This window comes from Suricata suricatta, chromosome 15 (assembly GCF_006229205.1).
Source record: "Suricata suricatta isolate VVHF042 chromosome 15, meerkat_22Aug2017_6uvM2_HiC, whole genome shotgun sequence".
Classification (NCBI taxonomy): Eukaryota; Metazoa; Chordata; class Mammalia; order Carnivora; family Herpestidae; genus Suricata; species Suricata suricatta.
The window spans coordinates 45,984,574-45,999,110 of record NC_043714.1 but is presented as its reverse complement, the minus strand read 5'-3'; the positions used below and the strand labels follow the sequence as shown (position 1 = coordinate 45,999,110).

At 46.9% G+C, this 14,537-nt stretch overlaps 1 protein-coding gene across 1 annotated transcript in view; it reads right to left on the bottom strand.

The window, feature by feature from the left end:
- Positions 1–5,767: 5,767 nt before the first annotated feature.
- Positions 5,768–14,537, bottom strand: part of BAALC (BAALC binder of MAP3K1 and KLF4) — a 45,403-nt gene continuing 36,633 nt past the window's right edge. Inside the window, exon 3 of the mRNA XM_029923311.1 lies at positions 5,768–7,080. Coding sequence (XP_029779171.1) covers positions 6,970–7,080 — 111 coding nt within the window. The 3' untranslated portion in view covers positions 5,768–6,969. The remainder of the gene's footprint in view (positions 7,081–14,537) is intronic.

Sequence of the window (14,537 nt, the reverse complement as noted above, 5' to 3'; positions counted from 1 at the left end):
CTCCCTTGGGATACCATTGGCCTCTTGTTACAAATGTGCAAACCAGAGCACGAAGAAGTTGAACCACTTGCCTGAGGTCACAAAGCTAGTATGTGGTGAAACTGGGATTCAAACCCAGGGGTTTGGATTTAAGACCCCTTCACAGAGTTTTGGGGACGCTAATTCTACTACTATTCTCAGCCCTGGCTGTGCATGAGAAACACTCCAGGGAATTTTGAAAACTCTTCTTTTTTTTAAGGTCTGATTATTTGTTTTGAGAGAGAGAGGAGAAAGGAGAGAAAGTAAGAGAGGGTGAGAGAGCACATAAGCAGGGGAGGGGCAGAGAGAGAGAGAGGCAGACAGAGAATCCCAAGCAAGCTCCACACCATCAGTGCAGAGCCTGATGCAGGGCTTGAACTCTCGAACTGTGAGATCATGACCTGACCTGAGATCAAGAGTCAAGAAGCTTAACCGCGCCATCCAGGCACCCCTGGAAACTCTTCCCATCCAGACTGCACCCTAGACCAATGAAACCAGTATCTCCAGGGCTGGGACCCAGGCATAAATACTTTTTAATACTTCCCAGGTGATTCCAATGTGGAGCTATATTGCAAACCATCCATGCTAAGCAAGCTTAATTCTTTCCACCTGCTAATTTTTTTAAACTGGAAAAAAAATCTATTCCATTTTGTTCTTTTCCATAAGCAGCAGTTGAGGGGCCACTGTGGCCTGGGGCTGTCTGCATGGCATGTCCTGTCTCCTGGAGGACCCAGCTCTCTGAGGCCATCATCTTCCTATTCTGGAACAAAGAAGGAGTGATCACTATGGTAGATCTATAATATTTAGGTTTGCAACACATTTTAGAAAGATCCTCCAAATGCAGTAATATTACCTTCAAAGGAATTTTAATATTATAGCAAAATTCAAAAGATGCCCACTGCCTTTGTTGCTGCTAAGAAAAAAAAAAGAGAAAAAGTTAAAAGAAACAAAGGCGAAACTTCACAGCTTTGTATCTAGGGTGCTATCATCGATCCTGGCATCAGCACCGGCAGCCTGAAAGTGTTGAGACACTGAGGGTATGAAAAGGGGTGTGGAGTCACTTCATCCGTTGTGACAGGGAGGAAATTCACATTCACATACATGGTGCCGTGGACGGAACACAGGTTTCCACAGACAGGCAGACACGGGTTCACACCCCAGCTCCGTTGTTCACTAGCTGTGGGACCCACTTCACGTCTCGGCTTCGTCAGGTGGGCTGGCGAGGCTCACTGGTGGGATTGCTTCATTGATCAGAGAGAGTGTGGGCGAGGCACCCTGTCCTGAACCTGGCACGGAACCATAATGATCATTATGTAACAGACACCACATTATCTGCATTTGTTGTCTCACTTAATCCTTACAACACACCCTCAGAAAGATGCTGTGAGTTCCACTGAAGGGAAGTGAGCCCCTGACAGGTTCCGGTTTGCTCCTGGTTGTAAAACGCCAGGGTAAGGTCTGTCTCCTATAGCTGAGGCCTGGGTTCTCTGTTCTTCCTGGCTATCTGGCTGCCACCCATGGTCTCAGAGGCCATCCCAGGGCTGGTCTATCCATTAGAACAGAAGAACACAGTCTGTGGATAATGGAGTAAAATAAAAAGGCAAACAAAAATTTGGGGCTACTGCCTGGCACATGGTAAAATTATGAAAAAGGCTATTTGGAGCAGAAGGAGCAATGTTATTTACCCCTTTTTCTTTTAAAGGGGAGTTCTTGGGGCCCCTGGGTGGCTCAGTCAGTCAGTGAAGCGTCCGACTTCAGCTTAAGTCAGGATTTCAAGGTTTGTGGGTTTGAACCCCGTGTCGGGCTCTGTGCTGACAACTCAGAGCCTGGAGCCTGCTTCAAATTCTGTGTCTCCCTCTCTCTCTGCCCCTCCCCTGCTTGTGCTCTGTCTCTCTCTGTCTTTCAAAAATGAAGAAACGTTAAAAAAAATGCTTTTTAAAAAATAAAGTGGTGTTCTACCTGGAGAAGGCCTGGCTAAGAAACTTAAACTGCCAAGCTCAGTCCGGCAGGAAGGGCCCAGACATAGCTCTCTGCCACGTACGCAATCTGGGTGATTCGTTGCCTGATCATGTCTGAATCTCCTACCGGGTCCCCTATTCTTGAACCATTAAGTATACATTCCTTCTGAAATTGGTTTTTATGGTCTTCCATGGGGGATGGTTTGGGAGAACAATCTAAAGTAATTTTTTTTAAGTTTATTTAGAGAGAGACAGAGACAGTGTGAGTAGAGGAGGAGCAGAAAGCGGGAGAGAGAGAACCCCAAGCAGGCTCTGCCCTGTCAGCATGGAGCCCGAGGCGGGGCTCAAACTCATGAAACTATGAAATCATGACCTGAGCCGAAACCAAGAGCTAGATGCTTACCTGATGGAGCCACCCAGGCGCCCCGCAATCTGAAGTGATTTAAGGAGGCACATATATTGCTGACATCATTTAGGAACTCTCTGCAGAAGCAGCTGGGAAAGAGGGCCGGGGAAACAGTAAGAACAACATTTCTCTCACACTGTCCTACCCCGTCTCACCAAGAACCATGTTGAATAAAGCAGAAACTTGAGAATCATCCCGATATTTCTCCCTTCTCTTTATGTCCTACACCCATTCCATCAGCAAGTCTTCATGTTTCCATTTCCAAAATAGAAATTTCTATCCATCTTTACAACCACTCCCCGATTCTTTGCCACTAATGTCTCCCTACCAGAGTCATTGCAGGAGCCTCTGAAATGGTCCTGCATTCTGGCCTTTTTCCAGTCCATTCTCCTGTTAATGTTCTTTTGGCAGTTATCACCATCTTAAATTATTGTGATAGTTTATTTCTCTTTGTTTGTTTTTACTGTTTCCTTCGCCGGCTCCTTCGGGCAGGGACCAGCTCTGTCTTATTCTTCACTGTATCGCAACTTCTGACACAGTGAAGGCTCTTGATAAATACAGATGGAAGAAAGGAAAGTGTGAGTGGATACGTAACTTTAGGTCACATTTGTAACTTGCTTACTCAGAAAATTCTCATGAAACTGGCTTCCCTGACTGGTGGGAGGGGAAAAGGACCTTCTATATTTTAACGACTCCTGAAAAGAACCTCATAACACAATTTGGAGCAGGGGTTGCAAATGCCCGTGTCTCAGGGCTCAGGCAGGTAACGCCAACCAGGAGGCTGGAAGCTGTGTGTAGGGCACAGTGAGTGGTGGGGGCCGTGACAATCTAGACACCCCCGTGGCTTCAGCTAATGCAGCCTTACCAGCTCCGGCCGACTGTGGCCACAAGAGCCCAGGAGTGTAACCTCTCCCATGCTTTCAACAGAAGATGGAAAGTTTGTATATTAACTAGAATTGGGTTTGGCTATGAGTAATGACCTGAAAGGATAGCTTAAGTGAGGTTGAAGTGTATTTCTTTCTCACAAAAAAGAGGTCTGGGGTGTTCAGTCCTGGACTCATAGAGGCTCAGTGGAATGAGGGACCTAGACTTCTAATTTATTGCTCTATTCAGCATGGCTTCCATTCCCAAGGTTACCTCATAACCCAGTGGACTGCTGTGGCTCCAGCCATTACTCCTCATTGCAGGGAGGAAAAGAAAGAGCCTGACCATTCTTTTGTAAGGAGATTTCCAAGAAACTTCATCACCTACTCTGTCATTTCCTTGGCCAGAACTAAATCATAGGGCTCCTCCTAGCTGCAAAGGAGGCTGAAAAGTATAAAAAGGGGAGAGTGGATATGGGAGCTATAAACTAGAAGTCTCCACCAGAGCTGGCTTTTCCTGTGAAATTCTTGGGTTTTAACACCACGACAGCCAAATGAAACATGTCTGCCATTTGGTTCAGCAGAGAAGCTGATGGTTTTGCGGACCCTGCTTTAGGGGAGCAAATACGGAGGGGATACATTTCCGTGGCGGGCGGGATAGCCAGTGAGTGGGGCTGGCGAGGGTCATAACCAGGACTTGGACCCCTGGGGCCAGGGGGGAGCACTGTGGAGGCGGCGGCAGGAAGGGGTGAGGAGGGAGGCACAGTCCTCGGCCTGGACCTGGGCAGATCAGGGAGGCCCTTGGCGGCCATGGCTTCTCTCACCTTGAGGTCTTGGCTCTTCTGACGGGTGCACTTCCCATCTCTCAGTCGTGAGGTCTCTCTTCTTTCTGACCTTCACTGAAAGTGCTCTCTCACGCTAGGCCAGGGTCACCCTCTCTGGAGGGATAAGGAAGCCTGAGCTAGATCCAAACTCCCCAAGGCCTCTCCGGCCCTCTCCAGTCACTGCTGTTACCCTCTCAGACTAGGGTTTCGCTTCCTCTCAGGCTCGATGATGCTTCCCCTAGAAGTAGCTCAGTCTCCCAGGCACGTTAGACCTTGTTGCCAGGAAAGGCACAACCCTACATGTTGGAAAAATCACTGGTTTGCAGGCAGACTTCCCTCCCTTGAATGCCTTCTCCATGGCTTACTAGTTAAGTGACTAAATACTTTGATAACTGTAAACTGGAGAATAGTGTTCTCCTTACCTACTACATAAGGCTTCTTGAAGGGTTCACAGAGATCACTTATATATATACAAAACCTTTGTATCAAAGAACAACAAATCTAAATAGCTCTAAATACAAATTTACGGTTCCAGTAAAGACTCTCTTATTGCCTATATGTTTGAAATTGATAACTTTATTGACACAAACTTTGCAATAGAAAGCGTTATGTTAATAGGATAGTGGGAATCAGTTCTTGTATCACACACACATGAAAAAATTGCAGGTGAATTTCCAGTAACACGGTTTAACTTCCGACCACTACCTTTGTGAAATCCAGACCCTGCCAGGGAGCGGCAGATCAGAGACCCCTTCATTCTGGCTCCCCCAGAAGTGAGACATTGTTTCTATATAAAACAGAGACACTCTCTCCAGTTAATACATTCCACACACGGTGCAGCGGTTACATGAGGCACAAACGAGGCTGTAGAGAGAAACTGGCGTAGTCTGCGACTGACAGGGGCATGGCTGGGGAAGAAGCACCCCACACAGAAATGCGTGCCCTGGGAGAACGAGCCCTTGAACTTGCAGGATCATTGCCAACATTTGGCAGTTGGGGGCTCCTGCAGAGTGATGCCAGTGGGGACATCGGAGCCATAGGTGTTGCTTGTATTGTATTATTATTTAATTTTCAGAACGTGAAGTTCTTTAAAAGCCCTTTCTCAAAGAATCAAAGTGATACAGGTTCGGGAAAACTGTAGTTGTGCATATGGTAAAAAGGCTTGTTCAGTGATTACGATAACACCCAGAGCTAGTCTAGAAGAGAAGGCTATCCTGAATGTAACAGAGAGAGTTCACAACACACCCTTCCCCTTCGGATCTAAGTTAGTCCCCTAGTTATGAAGTCCACTGTCAGATTCCGGATATACACGGTGACTGGCCAGACTCAAATCTCTTAGCATCTGCAAGGTGCCTGGTGCAGGGCTAGTATTCAATGTTTAATGAATAAATATACAATCTACCAAAGGGAAGGAGAGAGGAAGGAAGGAAAGAAGGAAGGAAGGAAGGAGAAAAAGAAGGAAGAAAGGAAGGAAGGGAGGAAGGAAGGAGAAAAAAAGGAAGAAAGGAAGGAAGGAAAAAAGAAGGAAGGAAGGAAGAAAAAAAAGGAAGGAGGGAAGGAAGGGAGGGAGGAACATTACTTGCTTGTGTTTGAGGAATAACAAAATTGGCAGATAATGAGGTCAAGTTTCTAAATGTTAACCTGCACATGTCAATTCTCTGGACCATATTATACAAACACACACCATCAGGCTGCCCATTTCTGCCAAACATGGAGTTTATTGGTATCATTCGGTACAACTTAATCCTAATCTTTCCCAATCCAGGCACGTCAACAATCCTTTAAAATTATTCTACTTACTTCGGAGGAAGATACTTCCACCTTAACAGGTTTAAAGAAATGTTAGATCATTTTAATCTATCAAAATATGTTTTTACCGCCTCTGATTTCTAACACAGTGCACATCAGTCAATGTGACCGCTCAGCTAGGCACTGCCTTCCTAAAGCGATTCCTTCACAGCAAACATCGTAGTCCTCACACCGCGAACGAGGGGCCAGAAGGAGGCTGTATGTGCTACCGATACGTTCTGGATGATCTCTCTCCTGTGAGCGGTGTCTATGCTTTAACAAGGGCCAATGACCCAACCGGAGAGAAGTCACTCGGGAGCACAAGCAAGGAGAACTGGAGCGCTCTGCAAAAGCAGCGTCTGGCTGAGCCCCGGGGGCCGTCCTGGTCAGATGCGTGGACCACGGTGGCCTCGATGTTGCGGTAGGAAGGCTGTTAGGGACGCCAGTAGGTGGGGGGGACTCTGAAGGCAGAGGAAAAGCGGGTGGGACCGCATCACAGAGACCTCCCCAAACATGCTCGAGCATGGGCGGGGTTGGTTTGCGTGAAACCGGATCTGAACCTGTCTCCGACTGAGCTAAGGAAACAGGTGTAACAGCTGGTTTCCTTGTTTCTTGACTTCTCCTAGATTTGGGTTTACAGGTGCGCAAAGACGACTTTAAAGTGAACACGATAAGCTTCCTGACAGTGGCGTTCAGAAAGAAGGAACGGAAGAAGCAGCTGACCCTCAGGAGCGCGCACCGCCAGGGCCAGGGCAGCTGAGAACCCACGTGCGCACCTCTCTCCCAGGAAGGGCGCTCCGTCTACTGCTCTCTGTGTCACAAACCCGCCTGTGGCTTCGCTCACCACTTTTACATCAGACTGTATTGCAGGAGTTGCCAAGAGGCAAACTGACTGTACATTTTGCAGCTATTTACCATTTGCCAGCCCTCAGTTCTGTGGTGAGGAGGAGGCCAACAGTATCCCCAGGGCCCAGGCTGCCGCTGGCTGCCAGGCAGGACAGTCTTCTGCAGGCACTCAGCCAGGCCCAGCCGCTTCCTCAAGCTTCCCTGACGGGCTCCAGTGTGTGGAGGGCACCAAAGACGTCCACCTGCCCCTCCGGTCGAACGCTCTGCTAGTTAACACAGTTCTTCGTGATTCTTCGACTTCTGTCCACCTGCCGGATACTGTCTGTAACATTAATGGTGACTTCTTTTGTGGACATTCGCTTAGCATCTCTTTTAGCCTGTTAAAAAGGTTAACACCGTGTATTGAGTTAGTGGGAAATATCCAAATTTGCATTAATCTCTTGAGATTGTTACACACGTGCGTGCACGTACACACACACACAGGCAAGAAGAATGACCCACAAGGACACATGCACAGATACTCCTTTTCAAAAATTTCTCTGTTGAAATTCTAATGCTGACCTAGCACAGAATAAGATAAACTCAGTAAAACAGTTGGATGAATGCATTAATTCGCGGAGTCCCATCAAAGGGTAGTGTGAAAGGTTTCACAGCTGGCCTTAGTTTGGCAGTTAGGGAGTCGAGCTTTGGAGCCACACAGGCTTGTAGTCAAATACTAACCAGATAATTTCACTATGAGCAAGTTTTTTTCTTTTTTCTTTTTTTTAATATTTCCTTTTCATCATAGAGTCTTTCTTTTCTTTTTAAGTTTATTTATTTTTGAGAGAGACAGCACGAGTGGGGAAGGGGCAGAAAGAGAGGGAGAGAGACAGAGAGAAAGAGAGAGAATCGCAAGCAAGCTCTGCACGGTCAGCATAGAGCCCAATTCAGGGTTCGAACTCACAAAGCCGTGAGACTTTGGGCTGAAACCAAGAGTCAGATGCTTAACCAACTGAGCCACTCAAGTGCTTCTGTGCAAGTTTTTCCTAACCTAACCCTCAGTTTTCTCACCTGTAAAATGGGGGATAATAATGTTATCTACCTCACAAGATTATGGTAAGGATTAAATAAGGCTATGCATCAAGGTCCTCAGCATAATGCCTGTCACTAAATAAAATTGACAGAAAAAAATTAGTAAGTATAATAAGTAAAAAGGAAGATAATCTGCTTCTAAGTGAAGATAAGCCAATGATCAAAGTCCAGAATTCACATTAAACACTAAAGCACTGATTAAACTGCACCCTATGTGCCCCACCTCAAGAGTAAATGTTAACTAGTGGGGAGTGATTTTGTGCCCATTCCGCTCCACTGTATGCTTGGTGGGAGGAGAGGAATGGAGATGAGAGGGGTCTTGTGAGTCACCTCCGTCCCCGCAGTGGACCTGTGCTGCTCAATCCCCAGTCCACGGAGACCTGCTGCCTGGCTACGGGGAGGGCGGTCAATAAATCATGTCTGCTTGTCCCCTTGGGGGTGCCTCCGCTGCAGAAAGTCCCCTTGCCCCGGGGTCATGCCTTGTCAGGGTGGCCCAATGTGGGGGTATAAAGGCCTGGCCATTTTGGTGCAAAGCAGGCTGTCCCTGACTTAGCTCCAGAGCGCCCAGAGGGGGAGGCTCAGCTGCCGCCATGCCTTGGCCTGCGTCCGGCTCACCTCTCCCTCTGCTCACTCCTGCTTCCATCCCTCCCCTCCGCAGGGGTTAACAGGGCTCTTCCCAATGAGCATCCTGTATACATGACATCTCAGAGTCTCCTTCCTGGAAAACACAGTCAGAGTCAGCTTCAGGTCTGAGGAAGCATCTTCTGGGGTAAGAGCGTCTCCCCGCTGGACATGGATGTTGACAGCTGCCCATTTTTAATACAATGTGGCGCCCCGAATACAAGCCAACTACTTCATCTGTAGCGCAGCCAAAGAAATGGTGGACCAATGCACCACTGGAGAAAAATTAACTGGTTCGTTTACTAACAAATGATATGTGGTTTGTAACATATCACATAAATCCCGCGTAGTAGCTGCTGGAGCCCTGCGGATTCTCTTTATATGCCGGGTGCATCCATGCCCCCAGATGCCTGCTAACTGCCCCCAGCAGCACCCATTTGTTTAAGAACTACTCTCATCTGGTCAGAGCCACCTTGCTCAGAAATGCCACAGAGGTCACACACTGATTCCTGGAGACAGCCCCAAACCAATGTCTGATTGCTGGGGATACAAAAGGCTGGCCATGTTGCCTCAAGGAGCCGTCAGCCTATGATGTCTTCATGCACCAGAGCCCCCTGCGGGATCAGGCTCCCTGTGGGATTCAGCAGAGCTCACAGATTTGCTGAACTGGGTGTCCTCTGCTCCATTCCGGTTCCCTTATTACCATATGGGCTTCGCCTGACAGTACTCTTTTTTTCTTGATGTTTATTTATTTTGAGAGAGGTGGGGAGAGAGAACCCCAAGCAGGCTCCGTGCTGTCAGTGCAGAGCCTGACCCTGGCTCAATTTCTTGAAACGTGAGGTCATGACCTGAGCTGAAATCAAGAATTGGACGCTTTACCCACGGAGCCACCCAGGCGCCCTGAGAATACTCTTTCAATCACCTGCTTGCACAAGAATCCTCGTTGTAAGCTCTGCTTCTAAGGAACTTGACCAAAGAATACTTACTGGGTGACCTGAGGGGTATTTAAGGGATGATACTGACGATATGCAATTTGAGTCTTACCTATTGATTTCAAGAGCTAGGATTTCATTTGTTTTCCTCTTTGTGTTCCCAGTGCCTAGTGCAATCTGAGACAGAATAGGCTCTCAATTTTGGTTGAATTAGTAGATGAATGAATGAATGAGCACACTGCATTTGCCCATGTTCCCTTGCTTTACCAACCAAAGTCAATGCTGTTTAAGGATTCAGCCTCACACTCAGCTCTTCCAAGCCTGACCTGGCACCAGGGCGAGCACTGACTTGGATGGGTTTACTTTTCCCGAAAAGCAGAAGAACTCATTAAGTCCCACCACCAATTTGGTTTCTCCAAAAGAAAAGTGTGGCATTTTTGAAGCTAATTCCCTCTGACTTTCATTTCGGGTGTAACTGCATACAAGCTTTGTGGACTGGGGCATGGGATAGAGACACGGAGGCTGGATTTGAAATGAGCTAAGGTGACGACAAGCAGCATTCCTTCTCAAATTGGTGGGCAGTACGACTTTCCGGAATGGAAAGGTAAACTTTCCAAACGGTGTAACTGCTTTTCTTTAGAGTTACGGGCAAGATTTCACAAAAGGTTATTAAAGATTATACACAGAAAATGCTCTGCTCTATATTTCAGTCTGCTTTTTTAAGCTTAAAAATAGAAGCAAAAATTTAACAGTTGGATGAGTATTAATTTCCTAGCCTCTTCAAGTAGAGAGTCCAAGGCTATAAAATAGTCATTTCCAGAACCACCAGAGAATATGTATGATTTTAATCTCAAGCACAATGGGGTAATTTTTTTTTCTTTTTGCAATTTCTTTTTATTGCTTATTTATTTTTGAGAGAGAGCAAGGGAAGGGCAGAGAGAGAGAGAGAGAGAGAGAGAGAGGGACAGAGGGTCCAAAGCAGGATCTGTGAAGCAGGCTCTGTGCTGACAGCAGTGAGCCTGACACAGGGCTCAAACCCACCAACTGTGAGATCACATCCTGAGCCAAAGCCGGCTGCTCCACCAACTAAGCCACCCAGGCGCCCCTTCCTTTTGCAATTTCTTAAATCTGTATATCTGAAGAAGCCTGCCCTAGTGGTGGTGTTCAGAGCACAAGCCTTGGGGCCAGACAGACCTGGACTTAGGGCAAGGCTCTGTCACCAGTTAGCTGTCACAAGACCTGTAGCTTTAATCTCTGAGTCTCAGTTCCCTTACCTGAAAAATGCAGAGATAATGCCTGATGTGAGGCATTTTGAGAGAATTAACCATGTCACTTAGCATTAATAGGGTGACCAACTTCTCCCGGTTTGCTCCAAATTGACCCACTTTAAAGTGGAATATCCTACATTTTGGGAGTCTGCTCAGGGTCCTGCAAACCAGGCCAGTCAGTCGGCCCAGTGAGAGCTAACATTAATTCTATCTGTAAAATGATGATGTCGAACATACTAAATTTAAATGGAAAACCTTCTTCTTCTACCTAAACTATGGCTGTTGCTACTACTATGTCCAAATAACAAAGACGACAACTCTGCAAGGTGAGCATCTGGATAAAAGGCGCTGGAGTTCTGTATTCCTGGGATGGGTACGGGTTCTAAGCCATAAATGAGTCCCCTTTCAAACAATTGCACTGTATCAGGGCGCCTGGGTGGCTCAGTCGATTAAGCCTCCGGCTTCGGCTCAGGTCAGATCTCACGGTCATGGGTTCGAGCCCCGCATCGGGCTCTGTGCTGACAGCTAGCTCAGAGCCTGGAGCCTGCTTCCGGTTCTGTGTCTCCTTCTCTCTCTGCCCCTCCCCCTCTCATGCTCTGTCTCTCTCAGTATCAAAAATAAATAAAACAAAAAAATTTAAAAAAAAATAAATAAAACAATTGCACTGTATCAATTCTATCAAATTAAACATTAGAACAACAGTGCATTCTCTTGGAAACAAAGAGAAGCTTTTGGGGCACCTGGGTGGCTCAGTCGGTTAAGCATCCAACTTCGGCCCAGGTCATGACCTCATGGTTCGTGAGTTCGAGTCCCGCATCAGGTTATGTGCTGACAGCTTGGGGCCTGGAGCCTGTTTCAGATTCTGTGTCTCCCTCTCTCCCTGCCCCTCCCCTGTTCATACCCTGTCTCTCTTTCTAAAATAAATATTTTTTAAAAATTAAAAATAAATAAATAAAATAAAAGAGAAGCTTTGAAGTCGGAGGCATCAGCAGAAAAGCGCCCATCCCTTTCACAGCCGCACAGACATCCAGGAGGTCAGTGGTTGCTGTAATCTAGTTACAAGTCGGAAATCTCAGATTTCAAACCAGGTGGAGAGGAGAAAAGATGAGAAAGAGGACTACCATGCCAATATTATTTTCTGTAGAAGCCCTTAGACGTTGCTTTGCCCTCCTATAAAAGAAGGGCTATATGGATACATGGAACAAGTGTCCCCTCTTATTCCTTAGGACCTCTGACACTTCAGGAGTGCCTGGGAGCCTCAGTCAGTTAAGCGTCCAACTTAGGCTCAGGTCATGAACTCGCGGTTCGTGGGTTCGAGCCCCGTGTCAGGTAGGCTCTGTGCTGACAGCTCAAAGCTTGGAGCCTGCTTTGGATCCTGAGTCTTCGTCTCTCTCTGTCCCCTACTCACGTTCTGTCTCCGTCTCTTTCAAAAATAAACAAACATTAAAAAAAGAACCTCTGACATTTTGTAGTATAGATATTTTCCTCTCTGATGCGGTTCTCAGCCAGCCAAACCTTTTTTTTAACCACTCTTTTTATTTAACTAAAGGAAAAGAAAACATGTCCCAATTGCAATTACTGGCTTAAAAAAAAAAAAACCTTCTGGTTCCCAGCGCAGCGATGAGAGAAAACTCTTTGGCACCTTTCTTCTTTGGTGGCAGGCTGCTAATCCAATCCTCCCTCTACCTCTAAATTTCTTGTTTTGTGTGTTTGGTCCCCGCGGACTCTTGTTAATGGGCCACCTCTTGTTGCTCACTCAGCTTTACAGCTTTTCTGTTCTTCCCTCTGCCTCATTTTAATTTCTGCAGGTGTAGAATCCTGTGAATCGTGGAGTTTAGTCTTCTTGATATTGCCTCCTTAGTTAAAAGTAATTTATTGGCTGCCATCTCTCAAGGGTAACCAGACTGACTATGATCACTTCCCAGCAGCCTCAAACCCAGACGGACTGTTTCTCTGGGGGCTTAGAGGTCAACGACCCAGCTCGTCCCCCGTGGCTGCGGGGGCTGTTCCGTGGAGGCCTGGGGTTGGGGGTGCAGCCAGGTCCACTCAGCCTTCTCTCACCTTCCCCCCAAATGGGAATACATGTGTTCTCAGCTTCCCTTTGACTCTGCAGATACGTCTATGCCCAACATGGCACCGTGCAGACCTTCCCACATTTCCTCACATGCAGTAAAGAAAAGCAAGGCTTATGGAGATTATGATGTATCAGACATCAATTTTTCGGTATAAGCGTATTTTTAATTTATGAAAGCCGTACATAATTATGGTAACAGAAATTCAAAAAGTAGAGAAGGGTACCATGAAAAGTAACTTTGCTCCTACACTCTGGCCATGTTTGCGCCTTCCCCAGGGGTAACCACAGCTAATGATTTCCTGCGGAAAGTTTCAGGGCTTTTCTAAGCACATACGAGCTGTGGACTTTCCTCTTCTCTCTCCCAGTATTCTCTACTTCCCTCCTGGTCTCAACCACGGCTTGGATTACATATTTGCTTGTTTACTTGTGTATTTTCTACATCTTCATCAGATTATAAACTTCAAGAAGGTAGGGACCCAATCTGTCGTGTTCACCATGGTAACCCCAGAATATAATTTAGGGTCTATCACAGAATAGACACCCAATAAATAACCTGATAAACACATGTATGAAAAGGAATCTTCAGAAAGAAAGAGAGAACATTTCCTGGGAACAGCACCTGTTTGCACTGCCCTGCCCCCGAACTTTCCTACAGTGTTTGCATTACGCTTACAATTGCTTATTTCCTGCACCATCCCTGAGAGACAGCCAGAAATGACACTGTGCTCCCTTCCAGATGAGGCAGCAGAAGTCATTCAAGCCAACATAAGTTGCCCAAGGCCAATGTCAAGGGGGTGGGTCGAACTAAAGATGGTGGCCCTGGCTCCGCATCCAGCCTCCTACCACTCAGCCAAAGATTACTCTGGATTCTCCACCGTTTTGTTTTTGATAATGGGAATGGAGAGCATGGGGTCTGGAGGCAGACGGACCTGGGTTTGAAGTCTGACACAGACAAGTCACTCTTCCCTGTGCCATGGTGGCCAAGCACCTAACCTTTCTGAGCCCGTTTTCCCAAAAGGGAAATGCTGCTGCTTCCCCCCAGGGGAGGGGTAGGATCAAACCCTCTGCAGTGTGTGGGGTCATTGCTGATACTCTGAAAGTATCAACTCGCTCTTCTCATTCCCAAAAGCTTGAAGATGAAGGCTTGTTAGCTGCAACTCAAGACATTTTTCCTCTTTTCAGTCAAGCTCCATTAAAGGGAGACAGACAGTAACATCTAGTTCCCAAATTCTGGGATTTTATTTGCTGCTGCTTCATGGCATTAATTTGAGGCCATCAGGAAACTTTTTTTTAAGTTCATTTTTACTTAGAGAGAGAGTGTGAGCAGGGGAGGGGCAGAGAGAGTAGGAGGAAGAGAGAGGATCATAAGGAGGCTCCACACTGTCAGCACAGAGCCCAACGTGGGACTCAAACTCACAAACTGTAAGAGCTGAAATTTAGTCAGCCGCTCACCAACTGAGCCACCCAGGCACCCCCATCAGGAAACAACTGATCTTAGCAACTCCACCGAGGGCCAGGATTGCTAGCCTCCAAAGGCAGGGGTCAGATCACCCCTCAGGCAAAACTCTTAGGAAGTCCCCAAGCCTGGAGCAAATCCTGTGCAGACCACAGCCCCACACAAGGGTCTCACTTAGGGGATTAGATCTATCAGGTAGCGAGTGCCAAATGGAGCATCGCTTTCCAACTTGAACCTCAGGTGGATCACACACTAGGAAAGCACAGGACCCCACAGAACAGTCATCAGTCACATGATGGGGGCACTGGAGGGGGGGTTGGGTGGAAGCGGTGCTGTGGGAAACCTTTCTCTTTTTTTGTTTTTATTAACATTTATTTATTTTTGAGAGATAGAGTGATGCAGAGTGTGAACG